This window comes from Microtus ochrogaster, chromosome 8 (genome assembly GCF_000317375.1).
Source record: "Microtus ochrogaster isolate Prairie Vole_2 chromosome 8, MicOch1.0, whole genome shotgun sequence".
Taxonomy (NCBI): domain Eukaryota; kingdom Metazoa; phylum Chordata; class Mammalia; order Rodentia; family Cricetidae; genus Microtus; species Microtus ochrogaster.
Genome location: NC_022015.1, coordinates 26,678,954 through 26,696,439, shown reverse-complemented (window position 1 = coordinate 26,696,439; position 17,486 = coordinate 26,678,954). Strand labels below are relative to the sequence as shown.

Sequence of the window (17,486 nt, the reverse complement as noted above, 5' to 3'; positions counted from 1 at the left end):
GAATCTCTGTTCTTACCACTTAATCCAAGACAAAGCAAGTAGGTTTTACGATGTCACCAGGTGACTGGCAAATTCACATACACCAAACAGGCATCCTAAATGCACAGAATCTGACCTCTGCCCTAGTGCCGCTCAGGATCAAAGAATAAATCAACAAACAAACAAACAAAAAAAACCAGAACAACTGTGTGTCCTAGGAATTCTGCAGCCAGTATAACACTGGGAATGGTGGGATGTATACTTTGGGATGGCTCTCAAACTCCCAGAACTAGAAGCATTTACCTGTTGTCCTTGTTAAACTCTACTCCTGTGCCCTGTCTCTGATAATTCAGAGGGTCCGAAAGGAACCCACAGAGGTAGTTAATGGGTGACCCCCCCACCCCGTGTCTTAGGATCCAGAAGGTCCAGAGAAAGAAACCCTTATGACACTGGAATAAAAGCAGCCCCTCAGGGGAAAACTCAGAGGCACAAATACATAAATTACTAAACAAAAGAGTTAATAAGTGGGCTTGATGTCTATAAAAGGAACAACAAAAAGCCTTGCATAAAAATAAATAATAACTTTGTAAAAATAAAGCATGTAATTTAATGAGTTAGAAAAACAGAACCATGAGTTACTTGGGGGGGAGGGGGGAATAAGCAGGTTGTAAATCACCTCCTAATCATCAGGCCAAATGAATGGCAAAGACTGTAGCCTTTGAGCACACAGACCCAGCTGTCCACCAGAACCCAGTGCGACCATCTCAGGAATGTAAGCACGGTTCAGTACTAAGGCCAGACAGTTGACAACGTTGCCAAGCAGGATGCTGGCCAGGAAGCATGTGATGTGTCCTTCTTCCATAGCGGGGCTGGCGAATGCCGTTTGCATCAGGCCCAGAGAGGACGGGAAGCTGGGTGGCAATGCTGATCATGAACAAAGCAGAAGATAAGCCCTTATATGAAAGGCAAAATGCCAAAACAGCATCGATAGCCAGGCTTATACACAGCCCACAGATCAATTCTCAGACGAGTGCTCTGTGGCTCTGCAGAGAAGCCCCCTGACAGCTGCTCACATCTATTTCAATGTATAGGTGTTCTCTCTGTGGCTTCCCGAGTATGGACCCTTGGTTACCTTTTTATTGGTCTTCCCTACTATAAAAAAATGCACTCTTGTGAGGGCTTTAATGAGTACCTTATAAAGGGCCAAGTGAACCAGCTTTTCCCCAGAGACCCAAAATGTATGTGGTGCTGCTCGCTTTGCTGGTGTCTAAGCTTGGCCCAGCTAAAGCTTCCCACATTTCTCTCTTTGGGCTCCAAACCAATGGTCTTGATAGTGGTTAGCCCCTCTTTGTCTACAAACTATACGAGGTGCCTCAAAAATCTTGTCTGCTCTCCAAACTAAATGTGATATGCTACTCACTGGTGAAGCTGTCCGGCCCCCTGGGGGCTGGGTCCTTTGACCAAAGAGGTGAGTCCATACAAACCCATGAACTGGTGGACCTGTCCTCCCAGCACTGCTAACAGAAGGGCACCATCTTCAGATATGTGCTTGTGAGCTTTGACGTGAGGCCAAGAGTCTAAAAGAAAACGCCTGGGTGCTTAGGCACCCCACTGTGGGAGGCCACAGCAGCCTGGACTGCAGTGTGGGGGGAGAGATAATAAGAAACACATGAGAAAAAGGCCAGTAGGCCTGGAGCATCATGAGGACAGTGTGGGCGGGTGGGGGGAAGCACAAAAGTGAGGACCTGTGTGCACATTTCTGTAGCACCAGTGCATAAATATTTGGTTTTGTGTCTAACTGCAAAGGCACGGGGTAAGAAAACATCCCTGTTCTATGGATGTCCAGTGACGAGACCACATATGCATGTGCTTAGGTAAAAAGATGTATTTCAATGTGGGAAGAGTTGCCTGTTACATAAAAGTCACTGTGAATCTTCAACTAAATAAATAAACGTCTCGGCCTCGGATACTCCGCACATCGCATGGCCGGCCCAGCAGTCAGGGTTTGCTCTTTTGCTCCTGTCGGTCTCGCAGACAGGTGAAGCTCCTTCCCATCAGTGGACGGAGGACTTTCTTGGCAGCTTTTTTTTCCTTTCTTCTAGTAAGGAGAGTACATTCTAGAAAAACCACATAAAACAGGTCTGTGTCCTTCGATGTTTGGGCAGGTTCTGTGAGTCTGAAAGAACTACAAAAAGTCAGCTTGGTTAGGCAGGAGGGAGGTCCTCACCTGTCTGTCAAAAACTCTGGCCATTTCTAGGACACCTTTGCCAAACTGGAAGGAAGCAGAACTTAGTTAATTGGATTACAGATCAGAGTATGTGGTTCTCATGCATTTCTTTCTTCTCGGGGGACATTCTCCCATAAACATTACCTCGTTTTTCACGCTTGCATCCGCCCCTTTGTCAAGAAGTAACTGAACTAGCTGTTCGTGGTTATTTAAGACGGCGACCTGGAAGCAGACAAGTGTGGTGAGGGGCTCCCCTCCCCTCCAGAACAAGTGCAGGTAGCGGGGGATGTGGAGGGGGTGGTCCACCTCCCAAGGCAGCCCTGGGCTAGGCCACTGCCCACAGCAGCTCTGCTCTGGCCTGCATCCTGTTGACTGTTGAGCTGCAAACAGGAAATGTTTCTTACCTCTGTCCACACTGGAGTGATACAGGACAGGACAGCCCAGGGCAGAAAGGCAGGAAGTTCATTGTTTAAACGGGTCTACTTTATCTCACAATGGCCCTGGGAATTGGGGTTGATAGTCCTTAGCAATATTTGGCGGGGATAGTATAGTGTGGGCCACAGGAACAGTGCCTACTCAGAGGCTCAAGTAGACCCCAGGATCCAGGAGTTTGAGGCCGACATGGGCAACATAAGTCCCCCTTCAAATATGTTGAGACTACAGTGACTTTCCCCTGCTTGTTAACCGTTAAGTAATACTATGCAACCAAACCCAGGGCTCAGTTACAAACAGCTCAACTCTTAAGCCATGTCTGGCGATAACAAAAACTGAGACCCGGGGAGAAGGGCATACCATGAGAGGCGTCTTTCCATCTTTGTCCTTCACGTTCACGTCAGCCCCAGCCTCGATGAGGAGCGAAGCTACCTTCTGGCTTCCCGTCATAGCAGAGACTCTCATGAGCGGTGTCCATCCTGAGCCAGTGTCCACAACATCTACCTGTGTTGCCAAAGGGACACCTGCCTCAGTCCGATCACTTCCCTGTGGCACTGCTGGGCAGACACACAGAGGATGTGCACTTTCCCAGGCTCCCTGGTTTTCTGGACCTGGGGTGAGCCAGCTGAATCCATGCCTGTGTTCAGGGAGGGGATGTGCTGAGTCTCATAGGGGTCCCCCCTCTGCTGAGACAGCTCAAGAACTCCCACTGGCGTACTGTTCAGTGTTAAAATGGAAAAAGACAGGCTAGGAAGACTCCCAACTATACCTCACACTGGGCCCCTGTGCTTTCCTTTGCTGTAGTTTTTAATTATCTTAAAAACTTAGCTTTATTTTCTACATTTGAGCGTTTTGCCTGCATACCTGTGCACCATGTGCCTACAGTGGCCATGGAGGCCAGGAGAGGGCATTAGAACCCCTGGGGCTGAGTTGCAGTTGCAAGCCACCACACGGGTGCTGGGAATCAAACCCAGGTCTTCTGGAAGAGCAGCAAGTGCTCTTAACCACTGTGCCATCGCTCCAGCCCCAGACTGTAATTTTACTAGTGTTCATTTTCTTTTTTTGCTCTCTTAAATTGAGACAGGGTCTCACTATGTAGACCAGGCAGCCTCAAACTCATAGAAATCCATCTGCCTCTGCCTCTCCCCTGCTGGGATTAAATTTGTGCCACCACACCAGGCTTGATAGTATTTTGTCCTTCACTATCTCTCTCAGAGTGTTTAAATCTTTCCTAGAACAAGGCAGGGATGACAAGAGTGTATGCCTTTGTGCTTCACAAGCTTACAACTCGGGCAAAGAGACCAGATCAACCACACAAACTGACCTAATGCATTCATGCCCAATACTATCTCCAAAACATGATGTGCCCAGAAGTAAGAGGGTCAATGTTCATAACTCAATTTATAATAAACTCTTTTAATTTAGTCTTCCAAAAAAATCATGTGGAATAAGAAGACATAGATGTCACCTCTCCAAATTCTAGGCTATCCCCCAACCAAACCATGAAGAGGGGAATGAGAGATCATGGTGGTATGCACATGCATACACATGCAGAGAGAGAGAGAGAGAAAGAGAGATTGAGAGAGAGAGAGAACACTACAGAACCATTCCTCAAGGATGCAAAGGTGACCCACAGTTGAAGTGAACCATCAAAACCAAATAACCAGCAAGATGCCAGCAGGAGGCTCTGAGGACATCCCGTTGTTCAGATACATGAGTCTGATGGATCCTCTCTATCCCATCACCGCTCTTCTTCATATAAATAGCCAACTTATGAGCAATAAGCTCTGCTGTGTTTGAATAGCAATACAGTAAGAACCGCCTTGACAAGAGGCTTTAGAGTCTCCAAAGCACCTCACACGGCCTGGCTGGCCTGGGGGCGGGGTATGGCTATGTGGTTTTATTCCCAGTTTAGAAATGTTCAAACCTGCCTCGGGAGTCCAGGGCCTTTCCCCAGGTCACACAGCACATCAACTGCACCAATGTTTCCCCACTAAGGGAAACATGTCACCCTCGGTGTGAAATCCTTACACCTGGGAAGGGGGTGGTAACCCTGCCTGACTCTCAGTCTTGCCCAGGGTCTTCAGAAACTCCAGGTAAGCGATCTGCCAACAGCATGGAGGCCGGGCTGCCTTCAACCCATCCCCACTAGCCAGCTGTAGAGAGGTGTCTCCAGGGGACCCATTCATGCTGGCCTGTCCTCCTGGGCTACAGAAGGTGGAATTTGACCCAGATGGCTGGGTTGTATACTTGAAGCCCAGAACATCCACACTTCAAAATTCCAGAATTTAAATGTTTACATCAGAGAACCCGACTGCCTGAGAACCCTTTTCCTTTCCCAGAAGACATCAGCTTTTCTTCATTACAGACTCACAGTAAACCACACAGGGTCATGGTGGCCACCACTGCCTCATAGACCTCTTTCACTGACACCAGCATTCTAAGACTTCTGACATTTTGCAAATGTTCATAACCCAATTTACAATCAACTCTTTCAATTTAGTCTTCCAAAAAAATCACGTGGAATAAAAAGACATAGATGTTACCTCTCCATAATAATATGCTTGTCCCTCAAGCATAAATAAATGGGGTATACGGTAAAATGGAATTATCTTCATGACTGGGATTTTTTCCTTCAAAGTGAATCATTTCCTTGAGAGCAATGGCAGGGACCTAGTGAGACCCGAGGCAGAAGCCCTGCTTTCCCTCACTCACCCCAGAGATGAACTAGATACATTCACCAACATCTTCAGGGAAAAGAGACTTTCCCAGATGCGCGGTTCCAGGTCATAGACTCAGCTTCCCAGGACCACCACCTGCCAATCACACCCAACACCACCTCTGGCCTCCACATGTACACATATGTACATAGCCATACAAACATGTATATATGTCATATATCACACACATGCAGACAGAGATCCCAAGAATAAAAACAACCTCGCTTTGAAAGCTACTAGAAGCAGCTAGACCTGTGTACATCTCTGCATTCCGGCATGTAGCAGGTGCTCAGTAAGGCTTCCGTGACTAACAGATACCAGAAATTAGTGAAGGGGCAGAGCTACAGCACAGATGCATCTGGCCAGCTGTAAGCTCCGCCCACTTCTCCTGGCCTCCATAATGAGATGCAGTCTGGTTGTAGTCTCAGATCCCCAGGGATCCTCCGAGACCTTTCAAGCTCCTGAGCCAGAGCCTCCTCTCAGACTTTTCTCAGAGCAAGTGACTAAGGCCTGCCTGCCTCTTCAAGACCCCAGAGGAGATTCAAGTTCTTACTAGTATGGTGTGGATGGTAGTGTGAATGTAATTGAGCCCCTAAATTTCCTAGGGAATGGCACTGTTAAGAGGTCTGGCTTTGTTGGAGTGGGTATGGTCTTGTTGGAGGAAATGGGTCACTGTGGAGAGCACGCTTTAAGCTTTCCTATGCTCAGGATACTTCCCAGTAGGCAGTCAACTTCCTGTTCCCTGCATGATGGTAGGACTTTCAGCTACACCAGTACTACATCTGCCTGCAGGCCGCCATGTCCCCCCACCCTGATGATAATGGACTGACCCTCTGAAACTGTAAGCAAGCACCCGCAATGAAATGTTTTCCCTGTAAGAGTTGCCATGGTCGTGGTGTCTCTTCACAGCAATAGAACCCTAGGACGGTATGGTTAACAAGGGAGCAGGGAAGGCCATACCTCACAGCCATCCTTTATCATCCAGTCAATCACGGGACAGTGGCCTCCATCTGCAGCCCAGTGCAGAGCCGTGCAGCCTCCAAGGTCTCTGGCATCCCAAGACGCTCCGTGTCTTCGGAGGTATTTCACAACATCCAGGTGGCCCGCGTAGCAAGCAAGCATGAGACTGCAGGGTGCAGAAAAGGAGAATCTGCTCAGGGGCCACCACTGATTGGGTCCACATTTTGTCCACCCAAAGTAAATAAACATCAATTGATTAAAAGAAAAAAACTGTGTGTTTTATCCACACAAAATGTGCACGTGTCCTGATAGATAAAATGTAGTAAATCCATACAATGAAAAAAATCCATTTTACCATAGATAAAATGTGATTAAATCCATGGAGAGTTGAGTCAGTCACAAAAGGGAAATTAAGACTGCAATATGAAAAAGCTTTCAACAATTTGAACAATAAAAGATACCAGGCATCAAAAGTCATAGCATATGATCCATTTACACGAAACATCCGGGAGAGCCTAAGGAGGAAGACTACAGCAGGCAGGTAGCTGTTTGAGCTAAGCGGAGGAAATATACTTGCTATACTTCATGAAACTGACCCCCAGGGTGGCTGTAATGGGTGAACAATCACATGAATGTCTTTTAAAGCTCTACGTTCTATGGAATTTGGATTGCATTCTTTTAAAAAAAAGTACTGGAGCAAAATGATCCAGAAGGTAAAGCACAATGATCTGAGTTCAGTCCCAGAGGCCACAGTGTAAGAAGAGAGGACGGACTCCTGGCACGCTGTCCTCTGGCATCCGCATGAGTGCCATGGCACATGAGCACCAATACACACGTGCATGCACATACACACATGCAAACACATACAAAAGTGTTTTGAAAATGAACAGTAGTTACAATTTAGTATAAATTATTAGATTTTAAAATATCCAAAACACCAAGATTATATTCAAACAGAATAATGAAGGCTCATGGGTCATGCTGTCAGCGATCATTATTAAACCAATTTCTTAGTCTAAAACAGGAAGCTCACTCACTGTCGCTCTCCTCCACCTGCTGGGGGCGTCCTCCTTATAGAGTCTGACAACTAATATGGAATCCTTTTGTACACCTCCTAATCAGACAGCTATACAGGCACAGACCACTTCTGGATGCTGGGTGTTAGTGGGGACTGATGCCGTCACGTCATACAAATGTATTATCCTATAGATTAGTTTTCTAGTTGCCATGAGGAAAATGTAACTTTGCAGAGATGTAGCTATCACCACTGCCACCAGAATCAAGCCTGGAATCGCCACCTCTGGCGCGTTCCACAGTATGGGCCTCCAGAGCTGTGACCTAAACAACACAAGCTCTCAAGGTTCCTGCCAAAGATGGCACCCTGTGTTCAGTCAAACCTTTATAACCTTAATATAAAAATACCTTTGCTGGGAATATAGAGTTAGATGAGCAAGCTAGATGCTACCCTTCCACTGGGAGGTGACAGAAGCAAGCCCAGAACGCAGGCAGTCAGCTTCAGACGTCAGTTAGGCGGAGAGACACAGGAGGGAGGAGGATGGAAGAGAGAAGGGAGGGGAGAGAATAGAGAGAGGGATAGAATGGAGGGAGAGAGGAGAGGGGAGAGAAAATGAGAAGGGGCATCAAGATAGAGGGGACAGAGGATAGAGGGAGAGGACTTGCTAGAGAACAGGTTCTCAATAAAGAAAATGAAACCACAGGGGCAGAAGCAGCAGGAACATGTGGGGCAATGCTGACTCGTGATCTCGCCCCAGCACCCACCACTAAGAGTGACATCTGGAGGACAAGCAGGAGCCTGGGTGTTGGTGACACTCGAGGGTTGGGGAGAAGGACCCCAAGTGTGCTGTGATGGCAGGCGTGCCTCCAGGAGCACACAGCTGAAGGTGACTGAAGCACACACGTAGGAGGGGCTTTCTATAAATATGGGCACATGTCAGCCCTGCCAAGCTGCTGTGGAACAACCTTTGTACACTGTAAACATGTACTACTTCCATTGGTTAGTAAAGAGCTGACTGGCCTATAGCTGGGCAGGAGAGACTGGGTGGGAGGGCCAGACTAGGAGGATACTGGGAAGAAGGACAGAGTCAGAGGAGACACCATAAGCAAGCAGAATGGGATGTACCTACATGAGGTAAATGAGCCTCGGGGTTAATTAATTCATAGATTAATAGAAATGGGTTAAGTTATAAGAGTTAGCTAAAAACGAGCCTCAGCTATCAGCTGAGCATTCATAATTAATATTAAGTCCCTGTGTGGTTACTTAAGTACAGCTAGTGGGATAGAGCTAGGCAGAAAAGTCCACCTACACCAAGACTCAGTGGGGCATGGGCAGGGTTTTTCTGTGTTATTCTTCCACATTTTCGAAATGTTTGAAAAGGATCTAAATAAATAGTTGAAAAATAAAATGGAAGATCATCTCAGTAGAAAAAGGTAGTCCCTAGATGACCACACAAGGACACTGGGACTATTCAAATCCTTGATTGTCCTAAGAAAGATGCCCTGACTATAAAACCTTAATTGCACTTCCGAGCATTCTCTGGGTGTAGAAGTCCTACATCAGTCCTGAATCAGTGTGTGAGTGGCCATGGCCTTTCTGAGCTTTGTATTAGCACATACTCATTGCCCTTTCCTTCCCCCCCCCCACCTCCTGCCAGCCACTCCCTCTCCAGTCTCCTTTCTACTTTTACATTACGTGTGTGTGCATTGTGTATGTGTGTGTGCATGTGTGCATGTGTGTGTGCACATGTGTGTATGTGTGTGCGCAAGTGTGAATCATTTGTGTGTGTGCTTGTGTATATATACATATATACACAGATTGCGTGTGTGTAAATCACTGTGTATATGTGGATCTCAGATTGTGAGTGTATGTGTTTTCTCACATTAAATGGAAGGAAATGGATGCTCAAATTTTCATCTATACCAAGTACACAGCAAACATTCCACCACTTGAGCTAGACCCCAGCCTTCAAGACCTGGCCCATGTATATTCCCAAATTGTCTGCATCATGACATGGCTTTTAACAACTCCATCTGGAAATGTCCAATTACTCCACCTTTAATAATTATTATTACCACACACATATGTTCTGACTGCAGTCAGTGTGAGTTGCTGGGCAGAGGGAGCTGTCCCTGGCTGAGGATGCGCATGGACAGACTCTGTTCCCTGCACGCTGCTCAGTGCTCACTCGCACAGCCCTAGCTATGCAGCTTCTCCTTCCCAATTTGGCCTTGCGCATTACAAAGTCAGACGACTAAATCCCTACTTCCTCGTGGTATTTTATGACTTTTTACATTTAATTTTCTGTTCGTTTGACATGTGCTTTGATGCTTGCTGGAAGGCCAAGATCTTACTTATTTTCTTTCTCGAATAGCCTTTTTCTGGTACCTTCTCCATCCATCTGTAGCACCTCGACCATCATACATTAGGTTCTGCCTATCCTGTTTATCTTCTTCCAGTCTTTTGCACAGTGCCCACCTCTCTAATTGGTTTAATTCTTAAGGCATTTTAATAGCTGTCCTCACAGTCTCTGAAAAAGTTTTAGTATCTATTGCCATCCATTTGTTCACTCAGATAAATTACAATCATCTCAACGGGTTCCCAAGAATAATTCCATTTGAGGCTATATTCAATCTATATGCTAATTTGAGAAAAATAGAAAATGGTGCCGTATTCTTGCCATTCTGAAGTGTGGTGTAGATCCCGATTGTTCCCATCTCTGGATCTCTCTGTATAGTTCTGGAGCTGTGTATTTTTATCAGGCTTCTTGCCTTCGGGGACTTATTCTACTCTACTGTGTTTAGATATAAATGAGTTAGTACCTTTCTTAAAACAGAGTCTCATCATATAGCCCTGGATGGCCTGAAACTCAGAGATCCCCCTGCCTCTGTCCCCTGAGTGCTGAGATTAAAGGTGTGTGCCAGAACACCTAGTATGTTTTTAATCATCTTATGACTGCCATGTCAGGAAACCTTCTTATTAAGTTTCAGGTTTTTGCTAGTTGTTTCTCTTGGGTTCTGCAGGCCAGGAGGAATCACACCTCTTACCCCTGTATCTTCCAAAATACTGTCTAATCATGAAACAGAATATAAGGTGCATTCGCTGAGAGCTGCTTCACATGTGCCCATATATTAACCCATTCATTGCCTGCGATAACCCATGGTTTACATAAAGAAGGTTGCTATCCGGGGTGATATATTGTGTCCTTGAAGGACTGGGGTTTGACACTATGCTGTCTTTGCTCTTCACCGCACTCCCACCCCAGCTCTCTGCAAACTCAGAAGGAATTTGCCGTTGCTAAGAAATGACCATTTTGTATGGTGATAGGCAGGACTGTATACACCTGTCATCCCGTCTCCTCCAAAGGCTGAGGCAGAAGTATGAGTTCCAGACCAGCATGGAAAACACAGGCATACCATGGTGGTTTGAAAAAAAATGGCCCCCAAAAGGAGTGGCACTATTAGAGGGTGTGGCCTTGTTGGAGGAAGTGAGTCACTGTGGGGGCAGGCTTTGAAGTCTCTTGCTCAAGCTTCCCTCAGTGTGAGTTTGTCTACTTCCTGTTGCCTGAGTCAAGATGTAGCACTCTCAGCTCCAGAACCATGTCTGTCTGCATGCCACCATGCTCCCTATCATGATGATAAATGGACTGGACCTCTGAAACTGTAAATGAGCTTCCCCAATTAAATGCTTTCTTCATGCCACCCTAGCTAAATATTTTCTTTATAAGAGTTGACTTGGTCGTGGTGTCCTTCACAGCAATAAAAACCTAAACTAAGAAACCAACTAATCCTCCATCGCAAAACATAATAATAAATGTTGGCACTTTCTACTACTTCTGTGCCTGGCACCCTCCGAAGGCTGAGGGTCTGTTGTGGTGTTTATACACACAGGATTTCTGTGCTGGCACTCTCTGCTTTATTCCCTTGAGACGAATCTTTCACTGACCCTGGAGCTAGGCTAGCAGCCAATAATCCCCAGTAGTCTTGCTGCCTCCACATGCCCCAGTCACAGTACTGGGATTATAGATACACACAGCCATCCTGGCATTTTACACGGGTGCTAGGAATTCACTGAGCCATCCGTCTGGCCATAAAATACATTTTTAAATGATGCATTGTCTTAGTTAGGGTTTCTATTGTTGCAATTAAATACTATGACCAAAAAGTAAATAGAGGAGGAAAGGGTTTATTTGGCTTGCTCTTCTGCATTGTAGTACAGTAGGAAGCCAGAACAGGAACCCAAACGGGACAGGAGCCTGGAGGCAGGAGCTGATGCAGAGGTCACGGAGTGGTGCTGCTTACTGGCTTGCTCCATCTGGCCTACTCAGCCCCCTTTCTTATAGAACCCAGGACCACCAGTCCAGGGACAGCACCACCCACAAAGAGCCCTCCCCCATCAACTACTAATTAAGAAAATGTCCTATAGGCTTGCCTGCAGCCCTATCTTGTGGAGGCATTTTCTTAATGGAGGTTCCCTCCTCTCAGAGGACTTTAGCTTTGGTCAAGTTGACATAAAACTATCCAGCACATGTACATTTGTTGTACATAATGTTGGGTTTCATAAGGACAATTTCTCTCAAGTAGACCACATACTCCAACTCATACCCTCCACCCTCCTCACTTTCCCTCCCTCCCTTCTGCCCCTGCCTGGTCCTGCTTCTGTTTTCATGTAATTTATACATAAATGGCTATGCATCTATATAAACTCTAGAATCCACAAATAAGAAAAAAATCAAAATTTGGCTTATTTCATATAATCTGCTGATGCCTGGCTGTATCACCAGAAGACATCACCACATTGTGCTTTAGGGCAGAATAAAACTCTACTGTGCGTGTACACCTTTCTCCCTACATCCTTTTGCTGACAGACTCCTAGGCCAATTCTAACAAGGTGCCGAGTTGCACCTAAGGTCTCCCTTCACCTTGAATCTCTAAGGAAGGATGTTAGGTTAGAAACCTTCTAATAGAAATTTCCTTACCTTCCTAAATACTTTTCTGACTGAGAGGAAGTAGGTTATAAATATAAATACCTACAAACATGCAAAGGACCTGCCACCATTTTTTTCCAGGAGTGGGGTTGAACCCAGGGATTTGTACTCTAGGCAAACACTGAGCTGCACCCCAGCCCTGCTCATATGTTCTCAATAATGCCGATGCTCTCTGCAGCCTCCAGCTTGTCTTTGCCGTGGAAACTCTGAGCTTAGGACCGACACACACAAACCTGAAGCAAGAGCCCCCATGGAGCAAACACTTGAACACATTTTTTTATGTTTTACATAGATGCTATTCATTTTCAATTTTCCACTTCCTGGGTGGATTCTGGTGGCTTTGAGTTTCTCTAAAAAGCATACATTTCAACACAATTACCAAATCTATGAGACACAAAGCGTTACCTTCTTTTCATTTTCAAATACCTTCTCTCTAACCATTATTTCTCTTCCCAGTGTCCAATTTTATTTCTTTTCTTTGATGTACAAGACATCAGTTTATCATGAAGATTTTTGTTAAGAGGTATCCTATACATTTTTGCAACGTGAAAATATTACCATTAATCCCTTTCTAGCTCTTTCAATTCCTGCCTGTTTTCTACTTCCCTTAAAATGTTTCCTTTGTAAACTGGAAATGTTTTTTTTTTTTTTTCAAAACTCTTCAGCCAATTGATGGCTTAGTTCCAGACTGGTTTAAGAGTCACTTAGAAAATAATTTAAAAAAATTATATCGCAATGTTATCTTTCACGGAACCGGAATGGAACAGATGGCCTCTCTGGATTTAGAAACCACATTTGAGTTTGTGAAGATCGCTCGGTGGGTAAAGTGCTCGCACTCAGGTGAAAAGCCAGGTATGCCAGCATGCACCTCTAACTCATCACCGATGGTACAAGTGGAGACAGGAAGCTCCCTGGAACTTGCAGACTGGCCAGCCAGCCCAGCTGAGTCTGCAAGTTGGCTGCCAATGGGAGACCTTGCCTCAGAAAGCAAGGTAGTTGCCTCCCAATTGTAACACCTTCAGTTAACTAAGGCCTCCACGAGCTTTTACAATCACACCCATAGAAATGTGCACCCACACACGTGTACACTGACACATGAATGTACATACACAGACATAGACACACACACAAGTATGGCATATGACCAGAGTGTATGCAGGCAATGCCTATGCCTTCGACCTGTGAACACCATGTACCCTGCGGGCACCCTGAGGACACCATGTACCCTGCGGGCACCCTGAGGACACCATGTACCCTGTGGGCATCCTGAGGACACCATGTACCCTGTGGGCATCCTGAGGACACCATGTACCCTGTGGACATCCTGAGGACACCATGTACCCTGTGGGCACCCTGAGGAAAGGTGGTATCGTTTGTCTCCCTGTTTGACCCATGTACTAAAGCATGGTGCCTGGCATGTAGTCGTCATCAAATAATCATTGGATGTGCTAAAATAGTTCAATTATTACAACAGCTACAACAGATGGTATTGAAGTATTTCAAAGTGTTCATCTGTCCATGAACACCAAGCTCTCCCTTAGCCACTTCCTATAAGACTAATGGTTCTCAACCTGTGGGTCGTGATCCCTTTTGGGGTTGAATGACCATTTCAGAGGGGTCACATATCAGACATCCTGAATATCAGACATTATGATTCATAACAGTAGCAAAATTACAGCTATGAAGTAACAATGAATTCTATGGTTGGGGGTCACCACAGCATGAGGTATTAAAGGGTCACAGCATCAGGAAGGTTGAGACCCACCCACTGTAACACCCTCAGCTGGTGTGCTGGAAACCACAGCCATGTTTTGCAGTGGTATCTCTGATGCCGACTTTGACTGCTGCTTTACAAACGCCTGGGCTTCTTGGGCAGCAGAGGAAGCTGGAATGTAACAAGAGCCCCCAAGAAAGGAGCCGTGTGCCTGGGCAGAGCTGGTGGTATTGTTTTTACAGCTATGCATTACTGACCTGGAGGAGGTTGGGCAGGTCATATCTGATGAACGAGACCACAGGTGAACAAGCCAGCTTTTGTTATCCCATCTTCCCAGTAGGACCCAACCACCTCTCAGAACTTTCACAATGAACTGGACAAAATGTGTAAGGCAAAAGAAATAAACAAACCAAGAACAGTCTAATAACACAGCAGGCAACTATGCCAGCTCGCAGTTACCCCACCTCCTACCTGTCCTTGCCACTTCCGTTCTTCAGATTCACGTCTGTGCCATTGGAAACTAGGATCTTCACAAGCCTGGGCGGAACCAAGTTGAAAGTAGTGAGATTTGCTTCGGGGACTTGGAGCCCATGGCAACCCAATGAAACTTAGTAATTTGACATTCAAGGCATCATTACCACACTGCCCTTTTTACCCATTCTGAAGACAGGAAGTTCTGTTAAACGGGAAGCCCACTAATCCCCACTGAAAATAGGGTCCCAGCCTTCAGTCAATCAGACAATCATACCCAACCCTGCCCACATGGCACAAATAGTTCGTGTCATTTTAATGGCCGTTTTTAATAGAGGATCAAACAAAAACACTTAATGGGAACACATTTCTAGTGTCACTCAGTTGGCATTGTTGCAATCAAAAGAGAAATATGATTGAAAGATAAGATGTTAGTACTTACAGCCATCCCTGTGGACAGCTAATGGCAACCTCAAGGGGGAAGACCATTCAACCTCAAGGGGGAAGACCATTCCCAAAATGTCCTCAACCACTTTGTTTAGAGAAATTCAAATTCCAATCTTGACTGTTCCCAAGACGTATACAATACATGGTGTGAGACTAAATACAGACAAGTCTGTGTGCTGCCGAACCCAAGCCATTCCAGGGGAGCGTTTGGGGAGGGAAAAGAAGCTACCATCATCCCATGCTGGCTACAACCTCCAGGGACAGGGAGAAGCCGTACCTGGTATAGCCTTTCTGAGCAGCAACCATGAGAGCAGTAAAGCCAAACTTGTTGGGCACGTCCACCTTTACATGGCTTAAGGAAAAGAGAGAGGAAGTTTGCCATTCGCAGCAGAGATCCCTGAAGTTAACAGCATCCACAGGGGCTGAAATGGCTCATTTTACCACAATTGTCCGTTGCTCTTGGACCTTTAAGTTTCTGTTGTCTCACAATGCCCTAATAGTTTTTTTGTTTGTTGGTTTTTCGAGACAGGGTTTCTCTGTAGTTTTTTGGAGCCTATCCTGGAACTAGCTCTTGTAGACCAGACTGGCCTCGAACTCAGAGATTCACCTGCCTCTGCCTCCCAAGTGCTGGGATTAAAGGCGTGCACCACCACTGCCCAGCTCATTTTTTTTTTTAACAAACACTGCCCTAATAGCCTTAAAGGTTTAATTTTTCATGAAAAACACTGTCATTTTACTTGGAACGGGAGCTTCCTCCAACTCAAAACCATCGTGCCTTTCCATGGAATCATCTGTGACCAGCAAAGCCTCTCGGCGTGAGCTGGCAACAGCATGGCACCAATGCTCTGTTCCACCATAGAAACAGGTATGGCCAGGGCCTGGGCTGTTCCCTTGGCTCCTCACTCTCCTAAGGGAAGAATGCCCATCTCATGTTGCCAGTCAAGGAGCTTGGCATTCTGGGGAACCTTCTCATCAACTTACCAAGTCCCACTGCTTTCTCGGGTGCACAAAACCATGCTACAGGAGAATCTAAATTGCATCTACATGGGGGGGGGCACCCTCAAGCACTGCTCCTGTGACAGTGCCCCTCCCCTTTTTTCTAGAGTCCTCCCAACCTTCTGGTCTCCAGGCCAGCTGTCCGCTGACTCCCAGCATCACCTGGTATCACATGTGGGCATTTCAGACTGACCTGTACTCGATGCTGGGCCAAGAGCCAAAGGATAATAATTGCAGCTGGGGCCAAAGCATGATGCCCAGACCTGTCATTTCCTTTGATAGTTTTCATTAAAAGAAAATCACTCACAGGGGTCTTATGACTCTTTATTAGCTAGGCTTCCCTACCTCATACCAGCCACCTGAGGTCAATGTGAGAGGTGCTTTGAAGGTGCTAGAGAATCTGTCTAGGAAAACAAAATAGAGCCATGCCATGTGTGCCTGTGCCCGGGCTGCGGAAGGAAGGACCGAACACCCAGCTGTGCTCTCTCACCCTCCTTCCAGGATTCGGAGCAGGAGATCTTCATCATTCACGTTGACAGCACGGTGGAAGTGCTCGCTACTTATGGGCTCCCCTAGAGAAAGCAGACGGACAGCCTTCACCCAGAATGCAGGGGTAGGAAGTTCGACCCCATTGTCTCCCGTGGCCTTGGGTGGATGTTCACCTTCGCTTCCAAGAAGGTATGCAGAGCTCACATTTCCCACTGAACTGCACTTTTACTGACAAAGACCCGTTTTTCACACATTAAGAGAAACTTCACAGGCTGACCCAAAGACCTGGGACATTTTCAAATTGTAAGGTACTTCTTCATGAGCGATGCCATGAGAATAATCCTTCCTAATGTCTCCCGTGACCAAGAGAACCCCAGAAACTGGCACAACGTGCTGCTTTCTTTTACTGGAGTGGCTAAAATAGTTCAAAAGGGCAACTGCTTTAGCTCCCTGTGTTGGGAGAGCAGTTGGACTTCATACCCACAGGGAAGTGGGGAGCATTGAGAAACCCCTTAAAGGAAGATGGTAATCGGCCAAGTTGGAAATGGTGGGGATGAGCCTAAGACAACAAAAAAGATCAATGGGAAACAGAGAGGCAGTGGCTGGCACGGGACATGGACGTCAACCCTGATGGGGCACGGGGGCAGCAGATCAACACAGCTTCAGCCTCAATACAACTGACCACTGGAAGAAATTCTCCTCCAACTACTAGTCTATGGCTTCACTCCTTCCGCATCCCATGCCTTTCAAATCAGCATGGCAGAGCTCAAAGGTGCATAAGTGATGCAGTGACAACATGTCTAGTACGGTTCCCTCGGCCCCTCACAGCCTACCAGATCCAGCACCCCCCCCTCCCATGCATGTGATGCATGCTTGGCTTCAGTTTCTAACTCCTGATCTAAGTTATACCACTGGATGGTTGATCAATAGCACCACAGGAGTCTCTGAGAAAATGGGATAAATGGGGTCTGTCTCTCTCTCTCTCTCTCTCTCTCTCTCTCTCTCTCTCTCTCTCTCTCACACACACACACACACACACACACACACTC

The 17,486-nt window shown here is 46.4% G+C and overlaps 1 protein-coding gene across 1 annotated transcript in view; it reads right to left on the bottom strand.

Annotated features, from left to right (window-relative positions):
* Positions 1 to 1,684: 1,684 nt before the first annotated feature.
* Fank1 (fibronectin type III and ankyrin repeat domains 1) overlaps positions 1,685 to 17,486 on the bottom strand; it is a 104,013-nt gene continuing 88,211 nt past the window's right edge. The window contains exons 4-11 of the mRNA XM_005351413.3: positions 16,439 to 16,520; positions 15,230 to 15,304; positions 14,506 to 14,571; positions 6,319 to 6,484; positions 2,999 to 3,142; positions 2,351 to 2,428; positions 2,207 to 2,251; positions 1,685 to 2,096 (exon numbers count right to left, since the gene is read on the bottom strand). Of these exons, the coding sequence (XP_005351470.1) occupies positions 2,034 to 2,096; positions 2,207 to 2,251; positions 2,351 to 2,428; positions 2,999 to 3,142; positions 6,319 to 6,484; positions 14,506 to 14,571; positions 15,230 to 15,304; positions 16,439 to 16,520 (719 nt within the window). The 3' untranslated portion in view covers positions 1,685 to 2,033. The remainder of the gene's footprint in view (positions 2,097 to 2,206; positions 2,252 to 2,350; positions 2,429 to 2,998; positions 3,143 to 6,318; positions 6,485 to 14,505; positions 14,572 to 15,229; positions 15,305 to 16,438; positions 16,521 to 17,486) is intronic.